Source organism: Thamnophis elegans, chromosome 12 (genome assembly GCF_009769535.1).
Source record: "Thamnophis elegans isolate rThaEle1 chromosome 12, rThaEle1.pri, whole genome shotgun sequence".
Classification (NCBI taxonomy): Eukaryota; Metazoa; Chordata; class Lepidosauria; order Squamata; family Colubridae; genus Thamnophis; species Thamnophis elegans.
This window is the reverse complement of record NC_045552.1, coordinates 5,701,856-5,726,940: the sequence shown is the minus strand read 5'-3', so window position 1 is coordinate 5,726,940 and position 25,085 is coordinate 5,701,856. Positions and strand designations below refer to the sequence as shown.

General features: G+C 46.6%; 2 protein-coding genes across 2 annotated transcripts; both read right to left on the bottom strand.

Moving 5' to 3' along the window:
- Nucleotides 1–937: 937 nt before the first annotated feature.
- LOC116515561 lies at nt 938–9,898 on the bottom strand. Its single transcript, XM_032227679.1, has 5 exons — nt 8,482–9,898; nt 5,243–8,052; nt 4,653–4,762; nt 2,292–2,447; nt 938–1,085 (listed from the first exon to the last, which is right to left on the bottom strand). Exons 1-5 carry the CDS (start codon nt 9,896–9,898, stop codon nt 938–940), a joined length of 4,641 nt encoding a protein of 1,546 aa, XP_032083570.1.
- Nucleotides 9,899–15,676: 5,778 nt separating this feature from the next.
- LOC116515558 (guanylate-binding protein 7-like) lies at nt 15,677–16,812 on the bottom strand. The gene is made up of 2 exons (XM_032227673.1): nt 16,641–16,812; nt 15,677–15,849 (listed from the first exon to the last, which is right to left on the bottom strand). Exons 1-2 carry the CDS (start codon nt 16,810–16,812, stop codon nt 15,677–15,679), a joined length of 345 nt encoding a protein of 114 aa, XP_032083564.1.
- Between the last annotated feature and the right edge of the window lie 8,273 nt (nt 16,813–25,085).

Below are 25,085 nucleotides of genomic sequence, written 5' to 3'. Positions count from 1 at the left end.
CTCCCTCTTTCTCTTTGTCTCTCTTTCTCCCTCCTTCTTTCCCACTCTTCTGTCACTTTCTCAGTCCTTCTCTGTCTCTTTCTGTCTCGCTTCCCTCTGTTTTTCTTCCTCTCTCCCACTCTTTTATCACTTTCTCTCTACTGCCCAACCTGTCCCTATACTTATCTTCGATTGATCATGTTTGCAATAATTTACCTTCTTTCCTAAATAGGTGCAGTTCCCTTACTGGATCCCTCGCTCAATCAAACACACACACACACACACACACACACACAAAACCATTTTTCTCCATTCCAATTCGGATCCTATAAATCTATTGCTCTGTGAAACATCTGTGAAAAAAATTCAGGTGCTCAGGCATGAAAATGTGCTGCTCAAATACTATACTTTTCCGCACACACTGAAAAAAAATTAGAGGGAACATTGCCGGTGGTTAAATTATTTGAATCCCACCACTGGTCTCAACCAACTTTGCCAAAACTGCATACAGAAAAATAATAACAGATTGTTGGACAGTCAGCCAGACATCTTCAGCTATCATTGCTCATTGTGGAGCAGACTCAAGAATTTAAGGCATTGCGCAATATGTGCTTGCCCATCATCTATAGAGCTTCACAGCCATCGATCTCATAGTTGTCCCAAAGGTGCTTTTTCAAGAAGCAACTGGATTTTCTTGGTTTTTCCTTGAAGGTGTAGTAGAATGGTCAGCACCTTATAGATCATGCGTGACAAAAACAGGACACATCTTGTAAGATTGCAGGAAACTCCCTGTCTGGGTCGACTTGTTCCCAGATGTGTAAAAATATTTACTGCCACTTCAGCAACTGTCAGCAATTGTTTTCTGCTTAATGGTGCAAAACCTCAGTTTTAATCAGAGTATTTGATATTAAACATGGTCTATAGAACTATGGCTCATAATTGGGTCTTTTCGCCCACCTTAGTCCCCCCTTTGTGACTCATCTGACATTTCCAGAAGAGTCACATACTCAGGTTCATTGGATGGTTCTTCCACAGGACGCATTTTCTCATATTCCCATAAAGCCATTACCTGTGCTGTTGCTTTTCGCTCTGCTATTAAGGATAAACTATTAGAAATAGTACGCACAAAAATGGGTAAAACACAAGGGATTAGTACACATCCTGCAGCAATCAAGCCTATTAAAGCAACTATAGCTTGTAAGCCGGGCAATTTAGGAAACCAGGAACCGAAGATTTCTTTAAAGTTGAATCCCCGCCACACCTGGTCAGGATTATGAGTCAATTGACGCATTTCTGTAGTCAGTTGTTTAACAACAGTTCCAGTTTCATCTATTTGCAAGCAACAATTAGAAAGATTAAACTTACCACATACGCCCCCTTCTTTAGCCAGCAAATAGTCTAAAGCCAAGCGATTCTGATACACTGCGGTCCTTATTTTATCTGTAGCAGCGGATATTATATTAAGGGCCTTATCAATACATTGGCCCGCTAAATCTAATACTGCTTGAAGGCGAATAATTCTATTTAACATATAAATGGGCGTGCGGTACCCATATGACCCATCTTCTGCCCACGTAGCCCTGCCATATGTACACACAATTCTCTCCGAACTCCAAACATCACTGTCTTCAAAGGCGGCCCAATCTTTACAAAGGAAATTGGTAAAGACCGTATCGAGTTCCCGTTTCCTTCTAGTCTGGAGACCAACCTTCTCATAGAGTGGGATTCCTAACACTTGGCGGGCTTTTATGGGTAATAAAAAGAATGAGGGTTTAATCCATCCCAAAATACATGAGCCAGACCAATTTTTAGGCAAAGTTTCATAAGCTAACTTTCCACAAATCCAGTACATAGCTTCTGGAGCTTTCCATAGGTTATCTATAGAAGAAGAATCTAAGTAATTCAAATAGGTCATATCAAAACGTTGGGGCTGAGTGCTATTAGCTGGTGAAGACCAGATACTATAGTCCGAATTCCACGATCCCAGACAAATTAAATCTCCAACGTGAACCGATCCATTTCTTACAAAGCAATTTCTCCCTACCAGATTAGTGGACAAGGCCCACACAATCCCAGTAAACTCTTTCCTTGTTGTAATATTACCAGCATGAGAGAGATTGTTATATACCTCCGGATCAGCTTCCATGGCTTCCCATGGCCACTGTTCTCCCATGTTAGTTCCTCCACAAACAAAGCAATTTTTAACAGTCAAGGTCTTAGCCACCTGCTCAGCCATCTCTATGAATAAATTATTTGCCTTGGTACTTATTGGTAATGGGTCTTCTAATTTTTGTAAGGTATCATACACAGACCATCCAAGGGTTTTTACTTCTCCATCTTTAACCTTCTCCACTTTAATAGTTATGTACGTCTTTGGGTCCAACCCTTGGCCATCAATTCCAAAGCCATATGTCACTATGGATGGGGTGTTACGGGATATTTCCATCCGTATCATATTTCCAACATCTCTACGGAATGAAGTTATATAGGAACATCCCTTATAACCGCCTCCGGTATAGTCGCAAACACACTGCCATCCAGTACATTGTATAGTGCCTGCACAAGGTAACCATTGGTTAGGATTGCCATGGTCCCAACTAGTCGAAGTTTCACATAAGTATTTATGATTAGCTTTATAAGCATTAACCCAAGTCTGATCTCCACAAGACACTCCAGAACCTCTTTTGGTGGCGGTGCATGCATCAAACATTAAAATCGGGTTGTCTACCCTGTTGCAATTGCACAGTATAATTAAGGAAATACAGCCTGCCGTCTCCCTCTGGGTCATTTCTAGCACCCACCTTGGGCAGGCCTGTCCATAGGGTCACATTGAGGCGCACTGGAGTGTTGGGATTATAACATACAGTCTTTCCCTGCAGGGTGCACAAACTGTACATAGTTTTGTTATGAAGGCAAGTCATTCCAGTAGACTTACACCCCTGGGGCGACTGGGTGTGATACACCAATGTATTAACAGTTCGAGCTCCGATTTTAGCTTTTGTAATACAAGGTGCACAATCTTCCGACCCACCTGTGGTCTCCACCATTGGGACCCTTTTTTCTCGTGTGGGCCTTTTTGCGCTTGTGGGACTTTCATTATACTGGTTGGGTTCCCATAAGACTTGACATAACCCACTCCATCCTAATTGTAGGTCTTGACTCTTATTATTATTACAAAGAAATAGTATGTCTTCAGGGCTGCCTTCTGCAGTTATGCAGCAACTAGACCATAAGGTCTTATCAATCCAAAGACACCTTGGGTCCCCCTGATCCAAATTATTCTTAGTTGCTTCCTTACATAAGTCGTAAATCCCTTTTCTCCATTCATCATTATGACTCTTACATGACCAAGCCAATCCTTTCTTGGAGTATCTTGGCGTTACTTCTATTGTGAGATCACATCCCTTATGTGTTGTTCTCCAATATTGGAATTCCCCTTTTTGAAATCCTTCTCCTTTGATACAAATGGTGCTTAGGGGTGGGTCTATGATCTTCTGGTAAAAGCTTACCTCTCTTTTATTTCTACGTCTCTTAGGTTTTTCTCTTATAGTTACTCCAAACTCAATTGGACGCATTTGTACCATACATGCCCCTTGCCATCCAGATTTTAACTGTGAAGGAGAAGTAATACGAGTCCAGCCCCAATAATGGGGGGTTCCACAATCCAAAACTAGAGGTGGTTCTCCCCCCTTTTGCCGGGCTCTAGTACACATTCCCCTTCGCATTAGGTATCCCACATATGGACATACATCTGGATTAGAAAAACCTCGAGACTGACAGGTGATTTTGACAATCTTATCAAATAGGTCAGGGAGTTTGCAAGGGTGTGGTAGAACTCCATTCCAACAATTCGGAGAAAACACAATGGGGGTTGTCCCCTCCCATTCCCTGGATCCGACATCATAAGATCGTACAATATGGGGTCTATCCTCTGGGTTACTCCATAATCCTAAGTTGCCCACATAAACAAAATTACATTTGCTCCCAACACTGTATAAGCATATCCCTAACATAGCAATAGACCAAACGGGCTGTATACCTCCGTGCATCCTGGTCACACACGTCTTGGTTTCTCCGATCCTGTAATGCAAGCAGAACTGTAGGGGTTAATTTAAGAGTATAGGATGGAGGGCCAGATCCAGTGATTAGATAGGGTGCCAACACGTCCTCGATAAGAACTATATCACACTTAATGTTACAATAACTGTGTTGGACACAATCAATACAGTGGGCACAACAACAACATCCACATCTACAAGTACAAAACCAGCACATATAGGTAGTAAAAATGATAAAAGCCAAAAGTAATTAAAGTCTAGTATGCAGGTCCAATATTCTTCACCCGTGCGTAGAAAGTCAGCTTCCGGAGTGACTTAGCAAGGGTTCTCCACCGCTGACCTTTGGAAAATTCGTCGGAGAGGAAGCTGTGCCGGCTCTCTATCCCCCCTTCCAGGTGCAGGATCGGCTTGGATTTCTCCTAAATTGTCTGTTTGCAACTGTCCGTTAGCGAATGGGACGCCAGCAAATGGCCACCATTCAACCGCTCTCACAGTTCCGTCAATCGATTGTTGGACTGCCGGGTTGGCGTACTTCACAATACAAATAATGCACACAATGCAAGCAAGAATCACAATATCTATAGCAATACAACAAAGGATATAATTGGACTTTACCGACGAATCAGTTTCAACTTCAATGGTTGGTCGCTGGGATGTGTGGTCCATTGTTTGTCAGCGGCCCTCTTTACACGGGTCCAATGTATCCAGGTTTTAGATTCCGCAATCTTAAGAGCAAGTGGAGATGTCATAATTACCTCATAAGGTCCCTTCCACCTCCCTTCTAATTGTTCCTTTTTCCAATGTTTTACCCAGACCCGGTCCCCTGGCTTAAAAGAATGACACTTAGTTACCAATCTGGGAGGGGTCTGTTCCAACACATAATTTCTCAATTTTTCAACCTGTTTATTTAGCTCCTGCACCATCTCCATAGCCCATACTCCCCCTTTATGTCCCAAATCAGGCCATCCAGCCAAATTACGTCGTAATAACGTCGGAGGTCGACCAAACATCAACTCATATGGTGAGAGTCTATGTTGTCATCTGGGAGCGCTCCGAATTGCATACAATGCGAGGGGTAAAGCATCGGGCCACTTCAAGTGTGTTTCAGCACAAATCTTAGTAATTTTCTCTTTTAAAGTCCTATTCATTCTTTCCACTGGAGAACCGGATTGCGGGTGGAAAGAAGAATGGAATCGCCACTTCACCCCTATAGCTTGTGCAATGGCTTGATTAATGTGATGAACAAACTCCGGGCCATTGTCTGACGAAATAAAGGAGGGGTTACCGAATCGAGGAATGATCTCTTTAAGTAAAACCTTTGCTACTTCCTGTGCCTTCTTCGTCCGAGTAGGGAAAGCCTCCAGCCATCCCGTATACAAATCCACAATAACCAACATAGCCCTATAAAACCCACTTCGTGGCATATCAGTAAAGTCAATCATGACTGTGTCCATAGGGTAATAGGCAATAGGTATAGTTCCCGGTGGAAGGGAAGGACCTTGCCTAGGATTAACCTTAGCACAAGTTTCACAGGAAGACGCCACTTTTACCGCCATCCCTGCTAACCCATCTATATAGTAATCCCTCATAAGAGCAGATTCCAAAGCCGTTTTCCCCATATGAGTGGTTTCATGAGTGGAACGAACCAATTGCCATGCCACCGAGGAAGGCACATATATTCTTCCATCCGGAAGAACATACCAGCCCTTATCGATGACCGCCATCAAATCGTTAACTGCCTTATCACATTCAGATAAAGAATAAGAGGGTTGGATGTCTACTGGTATAACCCCTAAATCCAAGGCAACATTAATAAACAAGTCTGGCAAGGGCTCATGACGCAATGCTGCAGCTCGTGCTTCAGCGTCCGCTGCCCTGTTCCCTAAAACGATTCTATCATCACCTCGTTGATGACCTCTACAATGCATAACAGCCACCTTTTTTGGTTTTTGGACAGCATCTATCAATCTCTGAATTAAATGGCTATGTTGTATATACTTGCCAGCTGAATCCCTAAGTCCCCTTTCCTTGTATACAGCACCATGAGCATGTAAGGTTAAAAAGGCATATTTACTATCCGTCCATACATTCAAGCGTTCACCTTCAGCCCGTTCCAATGCCCGAATGAGGGCCCATAATTCTGCCACTTGCGCACTTTTTTCTGCTCCCAACGGCCCACTTTCAATCACCTCATCATCATCAACAATGGCATAGCCTGCAACCCTCATCCCTTGGTGGATATAACTAGACCCATCGGTATACCAATTATAATCCACCCGGGGCAAAGGTATGTCAGTCAAATCGGGGCGTGTGGAATAAACGGTTTCCAACACCTGTACACAATCATGTTCCACCTCTGTCTCTGTAGGCAAGAGAGTGGCCGGATTTAAAGAGGTAGAAACCACTAGATGAACCTGAGGGTTTTCAATCATCATAGCCTGGTATTTGATGATTCGTTGGTTACTAATCCACAAATGGCCCTTCTGATCAAGAATTGCTTGAATAGAGTGTGGGGTGTGGACCTTGATCGGACAGGAAAAAGTGAGTTTATTACAATCTTGCAGCAATTCTGCAATGGCTGCTAAAGCCTTCAAACAATGCGGCCATCCTTGCGCCACAGCATCTAGTTGTTTTGATAGATATGCAACTGGTTGTTGCCACTGACCAAGTTGCTGAGTCAGTACTCCTAAAGCAACATTCTTTCGTGTATCCACATACAAATTGAAGGGCTTACTTAAATTGGGCAGGGCCAGAGCTGGAGCTCTTAATAAGGCCTCTTTAATTGCAATAAAGGCCTGATCCTGCTCCTTTGTCCAAAGGAAGGGGTCTGTATTACTTCCCTTAGTAGAAGAATAAAGTGGAGCCGCCATTAATGCAAAATTTGGAATCCAAATCCTACAAAAACCTGCCAAGCCTAGAAAGCCCCTCAATTGCCTCCTATCAGTTGGCCTCGCAAGATTAAGCACTGCCCGCTTTCTCTCCAGTCCTAGTGCTCTTTGCCCTTGCATTATATCATAACCTAAATAACGGACTTGTTGCTGAACCAACTGAGCTTTGCTTCTGGACACTCGATACCCGCAGTCTAACAGCAAACACAACATACGTCTCGTATTTTCCCAACAACCATCCTGTGACTGTCCAGTGACCAACACATCATCCACATATTGCAAAATTGAATCTCCCTGTTGAAGGGGGACAAAATATTGTAAATCTTTGGCCAACACGGTCCCGAAGAGAGTTGGGGAATTTTTGAACCCCTGAGGTAACCTGGTCCAGGTATATTGGCTCCTTGTTCCAGTATACGGATTTTCCCATTCAAAAGCAAACAATGGCTGACTAACAGGATGAATAGGTATAGTAAAGAAGGCATCCTTTAAATCAATCACCGAAAACCATGTAGCATTAGGTGGGATGAGACTGAGAAGAGTATATGGATTAGACACGGACGGGTGAATTGTGACAGTCCTGTCATTCACCACACGCAAATCTTGCACTGGTCTAAAGGACCCGTCTGGTTTTAGGATAGGCAAGATTGGAGTGTTCCATGGGGATTGAATAGGAACCAAAACTCCAGCTTCTAAGTATGTTAGAATACAGTCATAAATAGACAGGATGGCTTCCCTCCAATAACGTCGTTGCCCAATGTGGACAGGAGTTGCCAGGGGCTTTAATTCTACAATAATAGGGGGGTGATGTGCTGCAAACCCCGGAGGGTTATCCTCAGCCCATAGCCCTGGTACATCAAATTCCCTCCATACGTCCACACGTTCTTCCTCAGACGTCCTTACCACCATCAACCTCCACATTTCATCAGGCCGGTGACTAACAGTGAGATACTGCTTTCCCTCATCAAAGGAAATAGTTGCTCCTAACTTACTTAGCAAATCCCTTCCTAACAATGGGACAGGACATTCGGGTATATACAGGAACTCATGTTGAATTTCAGAGCCTTTGAAAGTACAGGTGACTGGTTTCAAGACTTGACGTCCTACAACTTGTCCAGACACTCCCTGCACTTGAATTTGGTAAGGGCCAGAGGTAGTGATTAAATTATTTATGACTGATCGTCCAGCCCCTGTGTCCACTAAAAAGGTAGTCTGATGACCCCCAATATTCATAGTAACCATTGGCTCAGGGAGAGTCTGCTCCAAGCCAGGTCCCCGTCAATCAGACCAACCAGTTCCTGCCAACCCGATGCCCTCTACTCCTGCATCTACTTGAGCATTAAAACCTCTTCCTCCTGGACCCTGAGCCGATTGCGGCCCCCATCCACGACCTGGATGTCTGGGTGGCCCCCCTCGGCTCATCATCCCTTGCCCAGGCATCCCGCAACCTATCATGCTGCGGCCCAATGGGCGTCGCCCAGGAGGACCCCTAAATACTCCACGGCCCCTAACGGTTAACCTTTTTGGACACTCTCTCTGCCAATGGCCTTCTGACCCACAATGGGCACATTGATTTGGACCTAAACCCGTTCTTCCGCCCTGTAATGCCAATGCCAATAACTCTGTCTTCTTATGCATACGATCATCTTTGTCCTTTTTCTCAACCTTATCCCTATTAACATACACTTTCCTAGCCACCTCCACCAACTCAGTTGTATTCTTTCCCAATGCTCCCTCTAACCTTTGCAATTTCTTACGAATATCCAATGCACTCTGTACAATAAATCTCTCATTCAACATCCTCACATTCTCTGGAGCCCTCGGGTCCATTTGAGTGTACAACTCATAAGCCTCAATCAACCTCTGAAGGAACGCCTCTGGACTCTCATCCGCTCCTTGCATAACCAATGAGGGCTTAGACAAATTCACAGGGGGTTTTCCTGCCTTTTTGAGAGCTGCCACTATCAAGGTTTGATACGTTTGTATCTTTGCCATGTCACCTGCTACCTTAGGATCCCATCCAGGATCCCGTTCCGGTGCCTCTTCCAAAAGCTTCTGAGCTCTGTCTACTTCTGTATGATAACGTTCTCTAAAAACTTCCCGCATTCCCGCCTTACATTTCTCTCTCTCTTCCGCTGTTAGCAACGTAGTTAACAGCTGCTGTATATCTCGCCAATTGGGGTTATGGCTATGCATAATGGTTTGAAACAGGTCCGTCATTTCCGTGGGCTTGACGGACAACGGACCAAAATGCTGCCGCCAATTCAATAAATCCGTAGTTGAAAAAGGGATGTATTGAAAACAAGGGCGGTATTCAAGATCTCCCTGGGCATTGACGCCCACCTGTTGTTCCGATACTCTTAACGGAAAAAGTCCTTCCTTCTCTTCTAGTAACGTACTTTCCTCTTTCTCGGCTTTCGCCCTTTCCGCCCCCAATCGTCTAGTTACTGGCCCTTCTCTTCTAATCCCCGTAGCCCCTAAACCACCATCCTTGGGCTCCTTTCTCACTGCCCCTCCTGCTGCCTGATAATCCCCTGCCCCCACAGCACTTTCCAGATCCTTATCTCCACCGTCCGCAACAGCAGCACCCATTGCCTGGGGCACAGGAATGCCTACAGCCCCCTGCGGTGGCAGAGGTGCCGATGCATAGGGAGGGGGAGGTCTGAAGAGTTCCTCCTCGTCTTGGGCAAAAATCTTTTTCCTCTCTGACTCTTTCATTCCCAAAGCTGCTGCATTTTTGACACGTCTCGACGCTAACCTCAACTTCCCCTTTTTCTTCGGTCTAGCCACACACAGGCGAACCATTTCAGCTTGACACTGTAATAATTCATCAGCTTGCCCTGCTACAGCATCTCCCCACTGATCTATATATGGAAACTGATTCGGATAGCGTTCTTCATTTGCAGCAATTAACGAAGTCAAATCATCTATAATTTGGTATTGAAAAGTTCCTCCCGTTGGCCATCCCACTCCCATATGCGGCCACTGGTTTTGGCACAAGTAAATAAGCCTATCCTTGGTCAATTTGGGATAAGGGACTCTATATTCAGTATGATTAAAATATGAATCAAATCCTTTTACCATGCAATCCAACGGAGTGCTAGGTATGCTGCTTTCCCCACCCATCCTAGCACACTACCAGCGACCTGAGGCCCCAGAAGCCGGAACTCAATGGCCACCTGCAGGAACTGCGCTGGTTTAACCACCCACACAACCTATACGGACTTCATTAGGAACGCCGTCCCGAGTCCAGGGAGGTGATCAGGCCCCCTCTTCTATCTTCAAACAAGATAGGTACAATACAATTATTAAGATACTCGCCTGAGACGTCTTCTCCCCAAGGATCCTGGCCAGGAAACACCACAGCTCCTTTCCTAAGTTTGCAGGGTTCTTGGACTCACAATGTGTGTCCCCCTTGGTGTAGTCGGGCTGCTGTTACCGCCTCCCGGGGCAAAAGAAGACCCGTGGCACCTGGAAGTCAAGGAGCAGCAGCCCCACACCCCAACGGGGCAAAGTGGCCCTCAGCAAAATATTGCCTTAGCTTCTCTGTCCCATCTGGGGTGCCAGAAAATGTAGTAGAATGAGGAGACAACGAAGCCAAGCGATGCAATATAGGAAAAGTTTATTGAATGCCAGGTTCAAACATGCCAAACAAGCATCAAAGGTTTGAACCCCGAAGGGTTCTTAAAGCCATACATTTATAGTGCAAATTACGTCACCATCTATAGAGGCAGTATCTAAGCATATAAGGTGATGAGAGGAACCAAAACTGTCCATGCCAGATGGCCAACCGTTACTATTCCTAAAATATTCATGGTCAGCACCTTATAGATCATGCGTGACAAAAACAGGACACATCTTGTAAGATTGCAGGAAACTCCCTGTCTGGGTCGACTTGTTCCCAGATGTGTAAAAATATTTACTGCCACTTCAGCAACTGTCAGCAATTGTTTTCTGCTTAATGGTGCAAAACCTCAGTTTTAATCAGAGTATTTGATATTAAACATGGTCTATAGAACTATGGCTCATAATTGGGTCTTTTCGCCCACCTTAAAGGTGTTTTGCTTCTCATTCAAGAAGCTTCTTCTGTTCACTGAACCAAACTGAACTGAACTGAAGAAGCTTCAGATGAGAAGCAAAACATCTTCAAGGAAAAATCAAGAAAGTCCAGTTGCCTTTTGAAAAAGCACCTTTGGGACATGCCTGCCAGTCAGGATGGATGATCACTGCCATACTTTCCCACCTGCATGGCTTTCTGGAGGATACTTCATCCAACAGAATGAAGCATACTACATGCAAATCTTCCAGACCTAACAGATATTAGTAAGACAAAAAAGTTCAGATGGTGGATGCGGGAATACTGCATACTGGGTACTTGAGAGACCGCCTACTGCCGATCACCTCCACACGACCCATTAGATCTCATCGTTTAGGCCTCCTCCGAGTTCCATCTGCTGGCCAATGCTGACTGGCCACCACGCGGAGGAGAGCCTTCTCGGTGGTAGCCCCGACCCAATGGAACAATCTCCCCGTGGAGCTTCGTACCCTCACCACCCTCCAGACCTTCCGCACAGCCCTTAGAACCTGGCTATCCCGTCAGGCCTGGGGCTAAAGATTGTAACCCGCCCGAATGGTATGAATGTTGCGTTTTAATCATGTATTGTCTTATATGTAAAAGTCTGTCCCCCCCTTCCTTTTGATTGTGAGCCGCGTGAGTCCCCCCAGGGAAAAGGGCAGCATACAAATAAATAAACTATAAACTATACCTGGACACAGCAGAAGATAACAAAATACCAAGACTTGTAAATAGAGATAGAACGACTGTGGCAAAAGAAAGCAATGATGGAACTAATAGCAAGAGGTGCCTGGGGGCAAACCCAAAACAACTGGAGCACCGTTTGAACCGCATCAGTACTGACAAAATCCCCCTCAGTCAATTGCAAAATGGAAGTTTTACTCGGACCAGCTTACAGCCCAAGATGATACCTTTAACATAGTCAAACATGCACATCTGCCTATCCCAGATCCTTGAGGAATTGATAGGCAGAGGGCCAAACCTTGTGTAAACATGACTTTTTTAAAGCAGCAGCAGCCAAAACTGAAAGCGAAACTGGTCAGCCACTCCGATTCCAGGAAAGCGACCAATTTATCATAAACAAGGAGCAAACTCCACTCCCTCAAAGTTAATAATATATTTATTCATTATAAATATAATATCCCCCACCCAGCCTCAGAGAAATGAACCGCTACGTGTTGGTGACCCCCAAATCTGGAGGCTTCCCACCTCTGCTAAAAGGAATAACTTGATTCAGAGTTATGGCCAGAAAACATAAATCTCTTGGGGGGGATCTGGGGCTGGATCATTATCTGAGCATGTTCTATCTCTTATCTATATTCTAAATGATTCTTGGGCAACCCAACCCAAGATTATTAGTGGGTTTATTGCAAATGTCTGGGACTTTGTCCTAATTATCTTGTTTTGCTCTTCCAGCCCAGATTGAGTTTCTGATTTGTTTAAAAAAAAAACCTGACTCCTGAAAGGTTATACTTGGCTACATCACACCAGGGAACAACAAATCAGGCATTTGACTGGGTCAATTTATGGTTTAACCAACATGGGAACTGTTTTTTTAAATAATCTTTTATTCGTTTATAGTATAGCATACAAAGAAAATACAAAAGTTAGGGAAAGGAAAAGGGAAGAAAAAAGTGGGGGAAAGCAAGGGGAAAAAGGAAAAAGGCATTGACTTCCTTTCCTACCGTAGAATAAGGAATTAACATCAAACCTCAACTTTTTATCTTTACATAATAGAATAAACTAGCTATTTCTATAACTACAAATCGATCTAATCGGCAAAACCCAAAATCAAAGTTTCATTTTTCCCCATCTCAAGCACAAAGTCCAGAAGCGGTTTCCAAGTAGACATAAAAGTATTTGTATTTTTTTTCTTTGACCATCTAATGGAGCACAGGAGTTCATGGCTTCCATGACAGCCATGGGCTTGACCCAAGTAATCCAGGGTCCGACTCACTCAGCGGGCCACACACTCGACCTCGTATTTCTCTCGGAGCAGTGGAGTTGTGATCTTGGTCTGAGGGGTAGTGAGATCTTGCCCCTGTCATGGTCGGACCACTTCCTATTGAGGCTTGACTTTCGGAGACCAATCCCCCACTGTAGGGAGGAGGAACCGATTAGGTGGTTCCACCCCAGGCGTCTTATGGATCCCCAGGGTTTCCAGACGGCGCTTGGTGTTATGCCTGATACTCTCGCCCGCAGCTCGGTGGAGACCTTAGTCACTACTTGGAACTCGGTAGCATCTGAGACTCTCCACCGATCCGCGGCAGTGGATCCAGGAGGGCTCCTTGGTTTACCGAGGACCTCCGGGAGATGAAGCGCCAAAAGAGACGCCTAGAGCGCCGCTGGAGGGGCCAGTAAATCCGAGTCAGACTGAGCACTCTTAAAAGCCTGCACCGGAGCATATCTATCGACATTACGGACAGCCAAGAACAACCACATTGCCGCTCTGATTGTGTCCTCTGAGTCCCGCCCTGCCGCCTTGTTTAGGATGACCCGCTCCCTCTTAAATATGAGGGTTGTTGGGAACCCCTTACAAGGTAGAGCAGAGGAATATGTCCAGTTCCTCGTGGACAAAGTTGCTCGGCTTTGGATGGACCTGGACTCTAATTGCGCAGAGCCAGCCGAGGAACCGGGGGAAGGTCTTGAACGACACCTCTGGACTGATTTTCAACCTGTTGCTCCTGATGAAGTGGACAAGGCCATGGGAGCGGTGAGTGCTTCCACATGTGTACTGGACCCGTGCCCCTCTTGGCTGGTCGCGAACAGCAGGGAGGTGACACGGGACTGGATCCAGGCAGTGGTGAATGCCTCTCTTCGGGAGGGTTTCTTCCCACCGGCATTGAAGGTAGCGGTGGTGAGACCCCTCCTGAAGAAGCCATCACTGGACCCAGCCAGTTTGAACAACTACTGTCCAGTCTCCAACCTCCCCTTCATTGGGAAGGTTGTTGAGAAAGTGGTGGCCTCGCAACTCCGGCGGTCCTTGGATGAAGCAGATTATCTAGACTCCTTTCAGTCAGGTTTCAGGCCTGGCTGAAGCACGGAAACCGCTTTGGTCCCACTGACCGATGATCTCTGGAGAGCCAGGGATGGAGGTCATCCCTCCATCCTAGTGCTCCTTGACCTCTCAGGGGCCTTCGATACCATTGACCATGGTATCCTTCTGCGACGGTTGCGAGAGGTGGGGGTGGGAGGCACTGTTTTTCAGTGGTTCTCCTCCTACCTCTTGGATAGGTCGCAGTCGGTGTTAGTTGGGGAGGAGAAGTCGACCCCTAGGCCCTTGAAATATGGGGTTCCTCAGGGTTCGGTCCTGTCCCCCCTGCTATTTAATGTCTACATGAAGCCACTGGGTGAGATCATTCAACGGCATGGGATAAAACACCATCAATATGCGGACAATACACAGCTGTATCTGTCCGCCCCGTGTCAACTCAGTGAAGTGATTGACATGATGTGCCAGTGCCTGGAGGCTGTTAGGGTCTGGATGGGGGTTAACAAGCTTGTACTCAATCCAAACAAGACCGAGTGGCTGTTGTGTTTCCCTCCCAAAAACTTGGTCAATATTCCATCACTCAGGCTGGGGGGTGAAAATCTACACCCCTTAGACAGGGTTCGCAACTTGGGGGTCCTCCTGGATCCACAGCTGACTTTAGAACACCATTTGTCGGCTGTGACCAGGGGGGCATTTGCCCAGGTTCGCCTGGTGCGCCAGTTGCGTCCCTACCTGGACCGGGAAGCACTCACAACAGTAACTCACGCCCTCGTGATCTCAAGACTGGACTTTTGCAATGCGCTCTACATGGGGCAGCCCTTGAAGAGTATTCGGAGACTTCAAGTCATCCAGAATGCAGCCGCGCGAGCAATTGTGGGTGCACCTTGGTACACCCACGTTTCACCTATCCTCCGTGAGCTGCACTGGTTATCTATCAGTCTCCGGATACATTTCAAAGTGCTAGTCGTAACTTATAAAGCCCTTCATGGTATTGGATCTGGGTACTTGAGAGACCACCTGCTGCCAATTACCTCCCACAGACCCATTAGATCTCACAGGGCTGGCCTCCTCCGGGTGCCATCTACCAGCCAATGCCATCTGGCTGTTACCCGGGGGAGGGCCTTCTCTGTGGCAGCTCCGGCCCTCTGGAATGAACTCCCCGCAGGGATTCGGACCCTCACATCTCTCCAGGCCTTCTGAAAAGCCGTCAAAACCTGGCTTTGCTGGCCGGCCTGGGGGTGATGAGTTCCCTCCCCTCTCGACATGTATGGTTGTACGACTGTTGCCTATTTTTATTATTTGTATTTTGTTTTTATGTTCCCCTTTTTCCCCCTTTTGAATTGTTCACCGCCCTGAGTCCTCCCGGAGAAGGGTGTCATACAAATAATAAAATTCTATTCTATTCTATTCTATTCTATTCTATTCTATTCTATCTCTGCTAACTCCATCAACTTTTGCAGCCATTCATCCATTGTGAACTAGTGTAAATAGGCTTTTCACTCAACAGATGACCCAATAGCACTGTTATTAAATAAAATTTTTAACAATTTGAATCGATGCCTGGGAAATTCTGGCAGTTGAAGTCCACATATCTTAAAGTTGCCAAGGTTGAAAAACATCGATCAATATTGTCAGGGAAAGTAAAATAAATTTGTCAGTCAATAATGACCTGTAAATAGATGTTTCATCAGTGTGATATTTCATACAAAGAAATAAGCAAATACAAAATCACCTTTTCTGTGTCACCTAACCCTTCAGTATCCAGCAGGACAAGGGTTTGGTTAGGCCTGTCTGGATGGGGAACACACCACATCCAGATTCCTTTTGTTTCTGCTTCCTCTATGGAGCCCAAAGGGAAACCTACAAATGGAAAAATGTAATATGTTTTAAATCCCAAACGTTCATCTTGTAATATGTAAGCTGTGGTTAATAATTAGACACAGATTCTTACCACCAGTTTTTCTGGTTGTTTACTGAATTTACCCCTTGAAATAGGAAGTTATGCTTGGATGTGGTTTCCCGGATGAAAATGCTCATCAAATATTACTTCATTTTGCAATATATTAAAAAGCACAAGAACTCTTAAAACATAAGGGGCCTATATTTCTGAAAAACTAAAAAAAATCAGAAGAATTGTAAATATTTATTGATGAAAACCATTAAAACACTCTGTAATGGTGTGTGTGAAAGTCCTTGGGAGATGGACTAAGAGATGCTGCCTAAATAACAATCAGATAAGAAACAGTACAGGCTGCCGATTAATACTGGGAGGACAAGAGGCTCAGAAGGGACCCTCCCTAGTTTCTACAGTGGTAAAGATGGGTGAAGAATTGCACTTTCAGACATGCAACATTTGTCAAGGCAGCTTCACAACAAAGCAAAATAGCTCATTTGGTCATGTTTCCTGACTGGTTTTCCCCACAAGGCTGACATTTTGTAACCTTACTATCATAAAGCTTATGATAAAATTCTGCAAGATCACATCAGCCTAAATGGTCCATTCATTGTTGTTGGACCACAATGGGCATTTTGGAAAATGAAAGTCCTGGACTCCATACCTGTCCATCAGAGCAGAAAACCCAGGATTTGGGTTTTCCCACCCAGGTGTTCACCTTGTCCATATATCCCTGGCTCATCTCAATCCTTCTCACCTGAATTTTTGCCAGCCAGCTTGTTCATCAGGTAGGACTTGCCCGTGCGATACAGTCCCACGATGGACACCACCACCACTGGCTGCCGGATGTCTGAGAGCAACTGAAGGGCCTCCGGAGACACATGGGGGTGATTTCTCCTGTTCCCAATCAGGCACACCGGAGCCTCCATCCTGGCTTTGGAGGAGGAGATGCAGCTGCAGAGAAGATGTGGCAACTACAGAAACTTTCTTCCCAAAGAAGGACTATAAAAGATCCTCCCCCCAAGTTCACAACCTCACTGTGACATCAAGCCCATCCCAGGTCAGTCAGCACATGGGTTTTGTAATACCAGATCCCTTCTCAAGCCATCTCTTCCCCCCAGACCTCCAGAAGCCACTCAGCTCAAGGGCAGCGGGGTCTTCATGACCAGGCCACACCCCGGTAGCAGATCCAGTCCGAAGGGAGTGATGGGTCCCCAAGTCCCTGAGCTGAAACCATTCTTGCAACCTCCCCAGAGCCCCGCGCTGCCTCTGATCCCCGCCCACCCGGCTCTGATATGGCCCCCAAGACTTCTCTGGCCAGCCTTTCCCTCCCTCTCATCCTGGTTTCCAGGGGGGGTCTCTGCTTCCCAGATCCCCTGGAACTGCACCAGCAATGGGAGCCCATCCAGCCACTCCCGAGGACCCCAAGCCTAGGAAGCTCCTGCCGCTGTGGCAAAGGACCGAAGTCCAGAGGGAAAGTTGGGGAAAGCAGCCACCCCTCTCAGTTGGTCCTCCCGTTTTACCGTTTTTCCAAAGAAATCAATGGATTGCTCATCAACTCTCTTCCCGCCCCTCCGCGATCTTTTGCTTACTGCGCTCATCTCGGGCTTCTATACAGCAGCAGCGGCCAAAGCTAAAAACAAGGGTCCACCGGCTTTTGGGTTTTCTGGCAGCAGCGCCGGGCTTGCCGCGAGCGAGCGAGGACGAGGGTCGGAGCAGCTTCCAGGGCTGCTGACCTTGAGTTTCCCCAGCCATTCCTGCAAGCGAACTAAGGAGAAAGCAAGGCAGGAGTAATGTATGGGGGATCTGGAGAAGCAGTCAACGGAAGAAACATTGCTTTCTAACGTTGCTGCTCTCGGAAGTCGCTGACCCGGCCGCCATTCCACCTACTTCGGCCACCGTGACTGCCACTTCATCTACTCCGGCCGCCGCGGCCTGGCTGAGACCCAGCCCTGCTGTTTTGGTGGAGCCCTGATCCTGCCGCCACTCCATCTGCTCCAACTGCCGTGACCGCTGTTCCACCTGTCCCTGCTGCTTTGGGGGAGCTTCGGAGGGGCCGCCAACCCCGACCCCATCCCATATGCTCAGGCCACTGCATCCGCTATCCCACCACTCCGACCACTGTGGCCGGGCCCTGCTGTTTCGGGGGGGTCGCCATACCTACTGCCAGCCCGTTTGCTCTGGCCACTGCAACCACCGTTCCACCTGCTTTGGCCGCCGCGGCTGCCGCGGCTCAGCCCTGTTGTCTGGAGTGAGCCGCCATCAAGTGAGCCGTCGGCCCGGCTGCCATTCCACCCACTCCGGCCGCCGCAACCGCCATTCCACCTGTTCCGGCCGCCACGACCTGGCCCTGCTGCTTTGGGGGAGCCACCGACCCTGCTGCCATCCCACCTACTCCGGCCACCACGACCGCTGATCCACCCATTTAGGCCACCGCGGCCCAGCCCTGCAGCTTCGGGTGGGGCTCTGTTTTTGTGCCGCTGTGCCTGCCTGTTGCCCGTGGAGCCGTGGATCTGGTGAGTTCTGTACAAGTGTGCCTCGGGACTGGGCTGCTGGTCTTTCTGCCACTACCATTGCTGTCCTGGACGCGCCCCCCTCCCTCCATCCATCTCTCCTTCTTCTTCTACCGCGGCTTTTGGACATCACTGCCGCTGGGCGTTCTGAGTGGCGTGGGGGCTTTTTTGCCTATCCCCCCTGCAGAGAGAGAGGAGAGAGAGGACAGGGACAAGGAGAATGGGGTGTCTTCTCTCTCCAACTAGTGCCAACTCTCCCAGCTGCCTCAGACTCCTTTTACATCATTTCCAGACTATGTGGGAGAAAAGAACAAAGAACTCCTCCCTCCCAAATTATTGCCGGCCCTAGCTGCCTTAGACTTGCACTGACTGCCCCAGTTTCACGGACTTAAGAACTGCGTTTTAATTAGTGTGTTGTGTGTATGATAGTACGATTGTGAGAGAGAATGCGCCCACTTTTTAATTTAATTAATTTATTTAATTTTGTATCACTATACTGTATTTTTAACGACTATTGTGGGGTGTGTCTGAGTAGAATGTTTGTTTAGTAAGTATGATAGGACTATGGGTGCGACCTGAAGCCCCCTCCACTGAGTGCAGAAGCAGAAGTCGATGGGGGCCCAGATCCGCCCCCCGTCCTAGGGTGAATGCTGTATGTGGCCTGCTGGGAAGAATGGAGGCCATGGGAGGAGGGTGGTCTACGATGGGGAGGGTCGGAGCATTCCGGTTACGACCGGGAGAGGCAGATATGATGGGAGCTGTAGGGCTAGCCATTACCGGGGAAGAAGGACTCACTACATTACAGCGATTCCTTGTTCCGGCCCCTCAGGCTCATCTCAAGGACCTGTTGGCAGAGGAGACCAGGGCCCTGGTCTCAGGTTGCTGCTGCTAAATGCCAGGTCTGTTGTAAACAAGGCTCCCCTCGTCCGGGACTTAATATTAGACAAGGGGGCAGACCTGGCATGTATAACTGAAACCTGGCTGGACCAAGAGGGAGGAGTCCCCCTCTCAGAAATGTGCCCAGAAGGGTTCCAGGTGCTCCACCAACCACGACATAAGAAAAGGGGTGGGGGAGTAGCAGTTGTCATCCGAAGGTCTTTAGTTCCTTGCAGGATCCCTGCCCCAGAGATTGTGGGGTGTAAGTCTCTTCTCTTGAAGTTGGACCTAGGGGTTCAAGTGGGCTTGTTTCTGGCGTACCTAACTCCCAGCTGCGTCACAACAGCCCTGCCTGTGCTGCTAGAGGCAGTAGCCGGGTTGGCGGTGGAGTTCCCCAGGCTAATGGTGCTGAGGGACTTTAATCTACCGTCTCTTGGCGAACACTCTGATGGGGCACAGGAGTTCATGGCCTCCATGACAACCATGGACTTGACCCAAGTAGTTCAGGCCCCTATTCATAGAGCGGGACACACACTAGACCTTGCATTTCTCTTGGGGCAGTGGAGACATGATCTGGAATTAAGGGGTATAGAGACCTCACCCTTGTCATGGTCAGATCACTCCCTGCTGAGGCTTGACTTTAGGACACATTACTCACCCATTGCAGGGAGGTGGAACCGATTAAGTGGTTCCACCCCAGGCGATGGACCCGATGAGATTTCAGAGGGAGCTTGGAGAGATACCTGACTCCCTTGCCCTTAATCCAACCACATCCTTAGTCACCGCCTGGAATGTTGTGGCGACTGAGGCACTGGATTGAATTGCGCCTTTGAGGCCTCTCCATGGCAGTGGATCCAGGAGGGCACCTTGGTTTACTGAGGAACTCCGGGAGATGAAGTGCCAAAAGAGATGCCTAGAGCGCCGCTGGAGATCCGAATCAGACCGAGCACTGTTAAAATCTTGCATCAGAGTCTACCTTCTGGCAATCCGGACTTCAAAAAATACATACATTGCCGCTCTGATTGCTGAGTCGCGCCCAGCCGCCTTGTTTAGGATAACCCGCTCCCACCTTACCTTTACAAGGTAAGGCTGAGGAGTTTGTCCAATTTCTCGCAGATAAAGTTGCTCGGCTTCGGGTGAACCTGGACTCCAATTGCGCAGAGCCAGCTGAGGTACCGGGGGTGGGTCTTGAACGGCATTCTTGGATTGATTTTCAGTCTGTTACTCCTGAGGAAGTGGACAAGGCCATCGGAGCAGTGAGTGCCTCCACATGTGTGCTGGATCTGTGTCCCTCCTGGCTGGTCGCGAACAGCAGGGAGGTGACACAGGGCTGGATCCAGGCGATAGTGACCGCCTCTCTCCAGGAGGGGTCCTTCGCCCCCTCTAAAGGCGGTGGTGGTGAGACCCCTACTGAAGAGGCTGTCCTTGGATCCAGCCATTTTAAATAACTACTGTCCAGTCTCCAACCTCCCCTTTGTTGGGAAGGTTGTTGAGAAAGTGGTGGCCTCTCAGCTCCGGCGGTCCTTGGAGGAAACCGATTATCTAGACTCCTTTCAATCCGGATTCAGGCCTGGCTACAGCACGGAAACTGCTTTGGTCACACTGACCGATGATCTCTGGAGAGCCAGGGATGGGGGCCACCCCTCCGTCCTAGTGCTCCTTGACCTCTCAGTGGCCTTCGATACCATTGACCATGGTATCCTTCTGCGACGGTTGCAAGAGGTGGGGGTGGGAGGCACTGTTCTTCGGTGGTTCTCCTCCTACCTCTCGGACAGGTTGCAGTCGGTGTTGGTTGGAGGGCAGAGGTCGACCCCTAGGCCCCTTAACTATGGGGTGCTGCAGGGTTCGGTCCTGTGCCCCCTCCTGTTTAACATCTACATGAAGCCACTGGGTGAGATCATTCGACGGCACGGGATAAAATACCACCAGTATGCGGACGATACTCAACTGTATCTGTCCACCCCATGCCAGCTCAGTGAATCGGTTGACGTGATGTGTCAGTGGCTGGAGGATGTTAGGGTCTGGATGGGGGTAAACAAACTGGCTCTCAATCCTGACAAGACCGAGTGGGCTGGTGTTTTTCCCTCCCAAAAATTGGCTATGTATTCCAACTCTCAAACTGGGGGGTGAAATTATACGCCCCTCAGACAGGGTTCGCAATTTGGGAGTCCTCCTGGATCCGCAGCTGACTTTAGATCACCATTTGTCAGCTGTGACCAGGGAGGGCATTTGCCCACGTACGCCTGTTGCACCAATTGCATCCCTACCTGAACCGGGAGGCTCTTACAACAGTCACTCATGCCTTATGACCTCAAGACTGGACTACTGCAATGTGCTCTACATGGGGCAGCCCTTGAAGAGTGTTCGGAGACTTCAGCTTGTCCAGAATGCAGCCGCGCGAGCGACTGTGGGTGTGCCTCGGTTCACCCATGTTACATCTATCCTCCGTGAGCTGCACTGGCTGCCTATTGGTCTCCGGATACACTTCAAGGTGCTAGTCGTCACTTATAAAGCCCTACATGGTACTGCACCTGGGTACTTGAGAGACCGCCTTCTGCCAATTACCTCCCATAGACCCATCAGATCCCACAGATTAGGCCTCCTCCGAATTGAATCTACAGGCCAATGCTGCTTGTCGACCACCCAGAGGAGGGCCTTCTCTGTGGCTGCTCTGGCCCTCTGGAACGATCTCCCCATGGAGATTCGGACCCTCACCACCCTTCAGGCTTTCCGAAAAGCCGTTAAGACCTGGCTGTTCCAGCAGGCCTGGGGCTCCTGAGTTCCACCCCTACTCGAATTGTTGTGCGTGTTGTGACTTTTTAAATTGTTTTGTATTGTTGTTTGTTTTTTGTCTTTTTACTTATTGTATTGTGAACCTTCCCTTCTGGTTTGTCAGCCACCCTGAGTCCCTCCGGGAATAGGGCGGCATATAAGTCGAATAAACCAACCAACCAACCAACCAAATGTCTGGGACTTTCATCCATAAAATCCATGGAAATCCATGCAGAAGTCTGAAAAAAGGATGGCCTGTTTTGATAAATAACTCGATCAGTTTCGAAATGGGCATTTTCCTTCTACCCTGTTCCTGAAAGGGAGAACAAGAATTTAAAAACTAAGGAAACCAATTTAGGTGGTTATACTGTATATACCAAGACAGTTCGATAGGCACATATTTTTATACTTATCTAGTAGAATAATTCCGTAAAGTGTTTTGTTTTATTCACACCCCCTCCCAAATGCAGGGATGAAAAAAAACATTTTTTTCAACTATTTGATAACAAATGTCACTCAATAAAGGAGAATATTCATAACTCAGGGTTGAAATGAAGGGCCTTGGTGATCTCTGAGCTTGGTGGTTTTCTTGCAGACATTTCACTGCCCAAATTAAAGTGGGTAGCTCTAAGCTTTATTCCATCACTTGTGCATAGCGAGCAACAGCTTCCTGCATGGCTGCCCTGTTCTCAATCTCCGCTAAGGCCAAGAATGTGTTCTCCAGGCAGGAAACGTTCCCACTGGAGATAGTATCCACATAGGTCTCAACCAGTGGTGGGATTCAGGCGGTTTGCACCTAAAAGGAACAACTTGATTCAGAGTTATGAACAGAAAACATAGATCTCTTGGGTGGATCTGCAGCTGGATCATTATCTAGTTGAGCCGAGGTGACGCAGTGGTTAGGGTGCAGTACTCCTGGCCACTTCAGCTGACTGTTATCTGCAGTTCAGCGGTTCTAATCTTACCGGCTCAAGGTTGACTCAGCCTTCCATCCTTCCGAGGTGGGTGAAATGAGGACCCGGATTGTTGGGGGCGATATGCTGACTCTGTAAACCGCTTAGAGAGGGCTGAAAGCCCTATGAAGCGGTATATAAGTCTAACTGCTATTGCTATTGCTATATGAACCTTGAATGTGGTGTCACTAGTTTTAGCCAGAGGAACCCCATTTTGGTGAAAAATGTCATTGTGCTCATTTCTATTTTTATAGAGGTTTTTTTCATTCCTTTCTTTGGGGCCTCTGAATCTTGCAGCTTACATCCTGACCCTGAAATAACTTTAAAACCATATCCCATGTAGCCTTATTAAAAAAAAAAACCATCTACCAAATGAAGAAAGACAGCAATGGAAATTCCCTATTTCCCCGTTTATTGTTGCAGATAAAAACTTCAAGTTAAAAACAGAATTAAGAACAAGGTTAAAAAGCATAGTTTAAAAGCGGAAAAAAATAGAACTGAATCTGAAGTAGACTTTTAGAGTTCTGGTTTATGAAATTTCTGCAGTTTAAATGGGCTCATTAGGCAACACAAGAACACTATTACTAAAGAAAATATGTAAATATTTGTATCCGTGCAATCCTGGCAGTTGAAGTCCACATATCTTTTTTTTTTTTTTAAATATATTTTATTCATTTTCACATTCCATTTTACAATCACTTATATACAGAGTATTTGCTATAAGAAAAAATAAATAAAATAAATAAAATAAATAAAATAAATAAAATAAAAAGAAAACACAACTCATCATTCACAACCCCACCTGACACTTCCATCCTCCATACACCCCATCTACCCCCTCCAACTTTCCTTTCCTCCCTCTAACGCTCCCCTCCTACTTCCCTTTCCCCTCAAACCTTCCTTCTCCCCTTACTCCCAACACACCCTCCTTGCATTCCCCTTACTCCTTCCTTACTCCTCCCTCCTCTTTCCCTCTACCTCCCTCCTTGGTGTATTCCTTTATTCAAGTGTTGTTTATTATAATCTGATAAAAAGTAAAATAAACCAAGGAAAAAAAAAATTTAAAGAAAGAAAAGAGTAAAAAAAAAAAAAGGAGAAAAAAAAAAGAACAACCGTATATAAGTGCATTCTTGTTCTTCTTATTGAGACTATGTTAACACCCACCCACCCACCCCCCAAAAATCCCCATCCCTACTCCTCCCGACTTCCCAGGACCCACACCTGGCACTGCCTTCTATCTAAAGTATCTTATATTCATATGGATTAAAAATAAAAATAATATATTAAAGGAAAAAAAAAACCAAAAAAAAAAAAGAAAGAAAAGAACAAAGAAAAAAAGAAAAAAAAAACTCTTTGTGTTGAGCTCAGCCCCCCATCTTTATCTATGCTTAAAGTGTAAATCATTCTATCTATATTTTATTCTCGTCTCTTGCTTCTTTGTTATTTACCCCAACCTCCTGTAGACTCTCCTGTTCCTCTTCCTTAACCTTGTATTCAGATAAACATTTATCCAAATTTGTAAAATAATTTCACCAAGCTTTCCCTTCTAATAAAAATTAGATAGCATAGATCATTCCACATATTCAAATAATACTTTCAACAAAAATCAGTTTACCTTCCGTTTTAAAATTATCTCATCCAGCTTTCCCTTCTAACAGAATTTAAACAACATAAATCATTCTGCATTCATTTTACATATATACATTCAGTATCACCCCACCAATATACGTAAATCATTCCGCATGCATTTTACCCTCATCCCTTGCTTCTCTAATATTTGCCACTATCAAATTTATGCAAGCATTAGTTTAAAATCTAGCTCAAAATAATTAGTTTCAACAAAAATCAGTTTACCTTCTATTTTAAAATAATCTCTTCAAACTTTCCCTTCTAACAAGATTTAAACAGCATAAATCATTCTGCATGCATTTTACATATATACATTCAGTATCACCCCACCAATAAGTTCCCCTTTTCCTGCCGGAGAGAGGTCGCAAACCCCCATTCAATCCACAACTTTGGTGAATATTTTAGAATGTCTAAATCCTCAAACTCCGCTTTTCTGCTTCTCCTCTTTCCCAAGTGAAT

Excerpts from the sequence above, each read along its gene's own strand:
- LOC116515558 (XM_032227673.1), bottom strand. The coding sequence starts at position 16,812 with ATGGAGGCTCCGGTGTGCCTGATTGGGAACAGGAGAAATCACCCCCAT. Across the intron at positions 15,850-16,640 it reads GCTGGCTGGCAAAAATTCAG|GTTTCCCTTTGGGCTCCATA; the intron begins GTGAGAAGGATT and ends TTCCATTTGTAG.
- LOC116515561 (XM_032227679.1), bottom strand. The coding sequence starts at position 9,898 with ATGGGAGTGGGATGGCCAACGGGAGGAACTTTTCAATACCAAATTATA. Across the intron at positions 8,053-8,481 it reads TCCAAATCAATGTGCCCATT|TGCAGGGAGTGTCTGGACAA; the intron begins GTGGGTCAGAAG and ends ACCAAATTCAAG. Across the intron at positions 2,448-4,652 it reads AAGTTGAAACTGATTCGTCG|AGATGTTGGAAATATGATAC; the intron begins GTAAAGTCCAAT and ends TTCATTCCGTAG.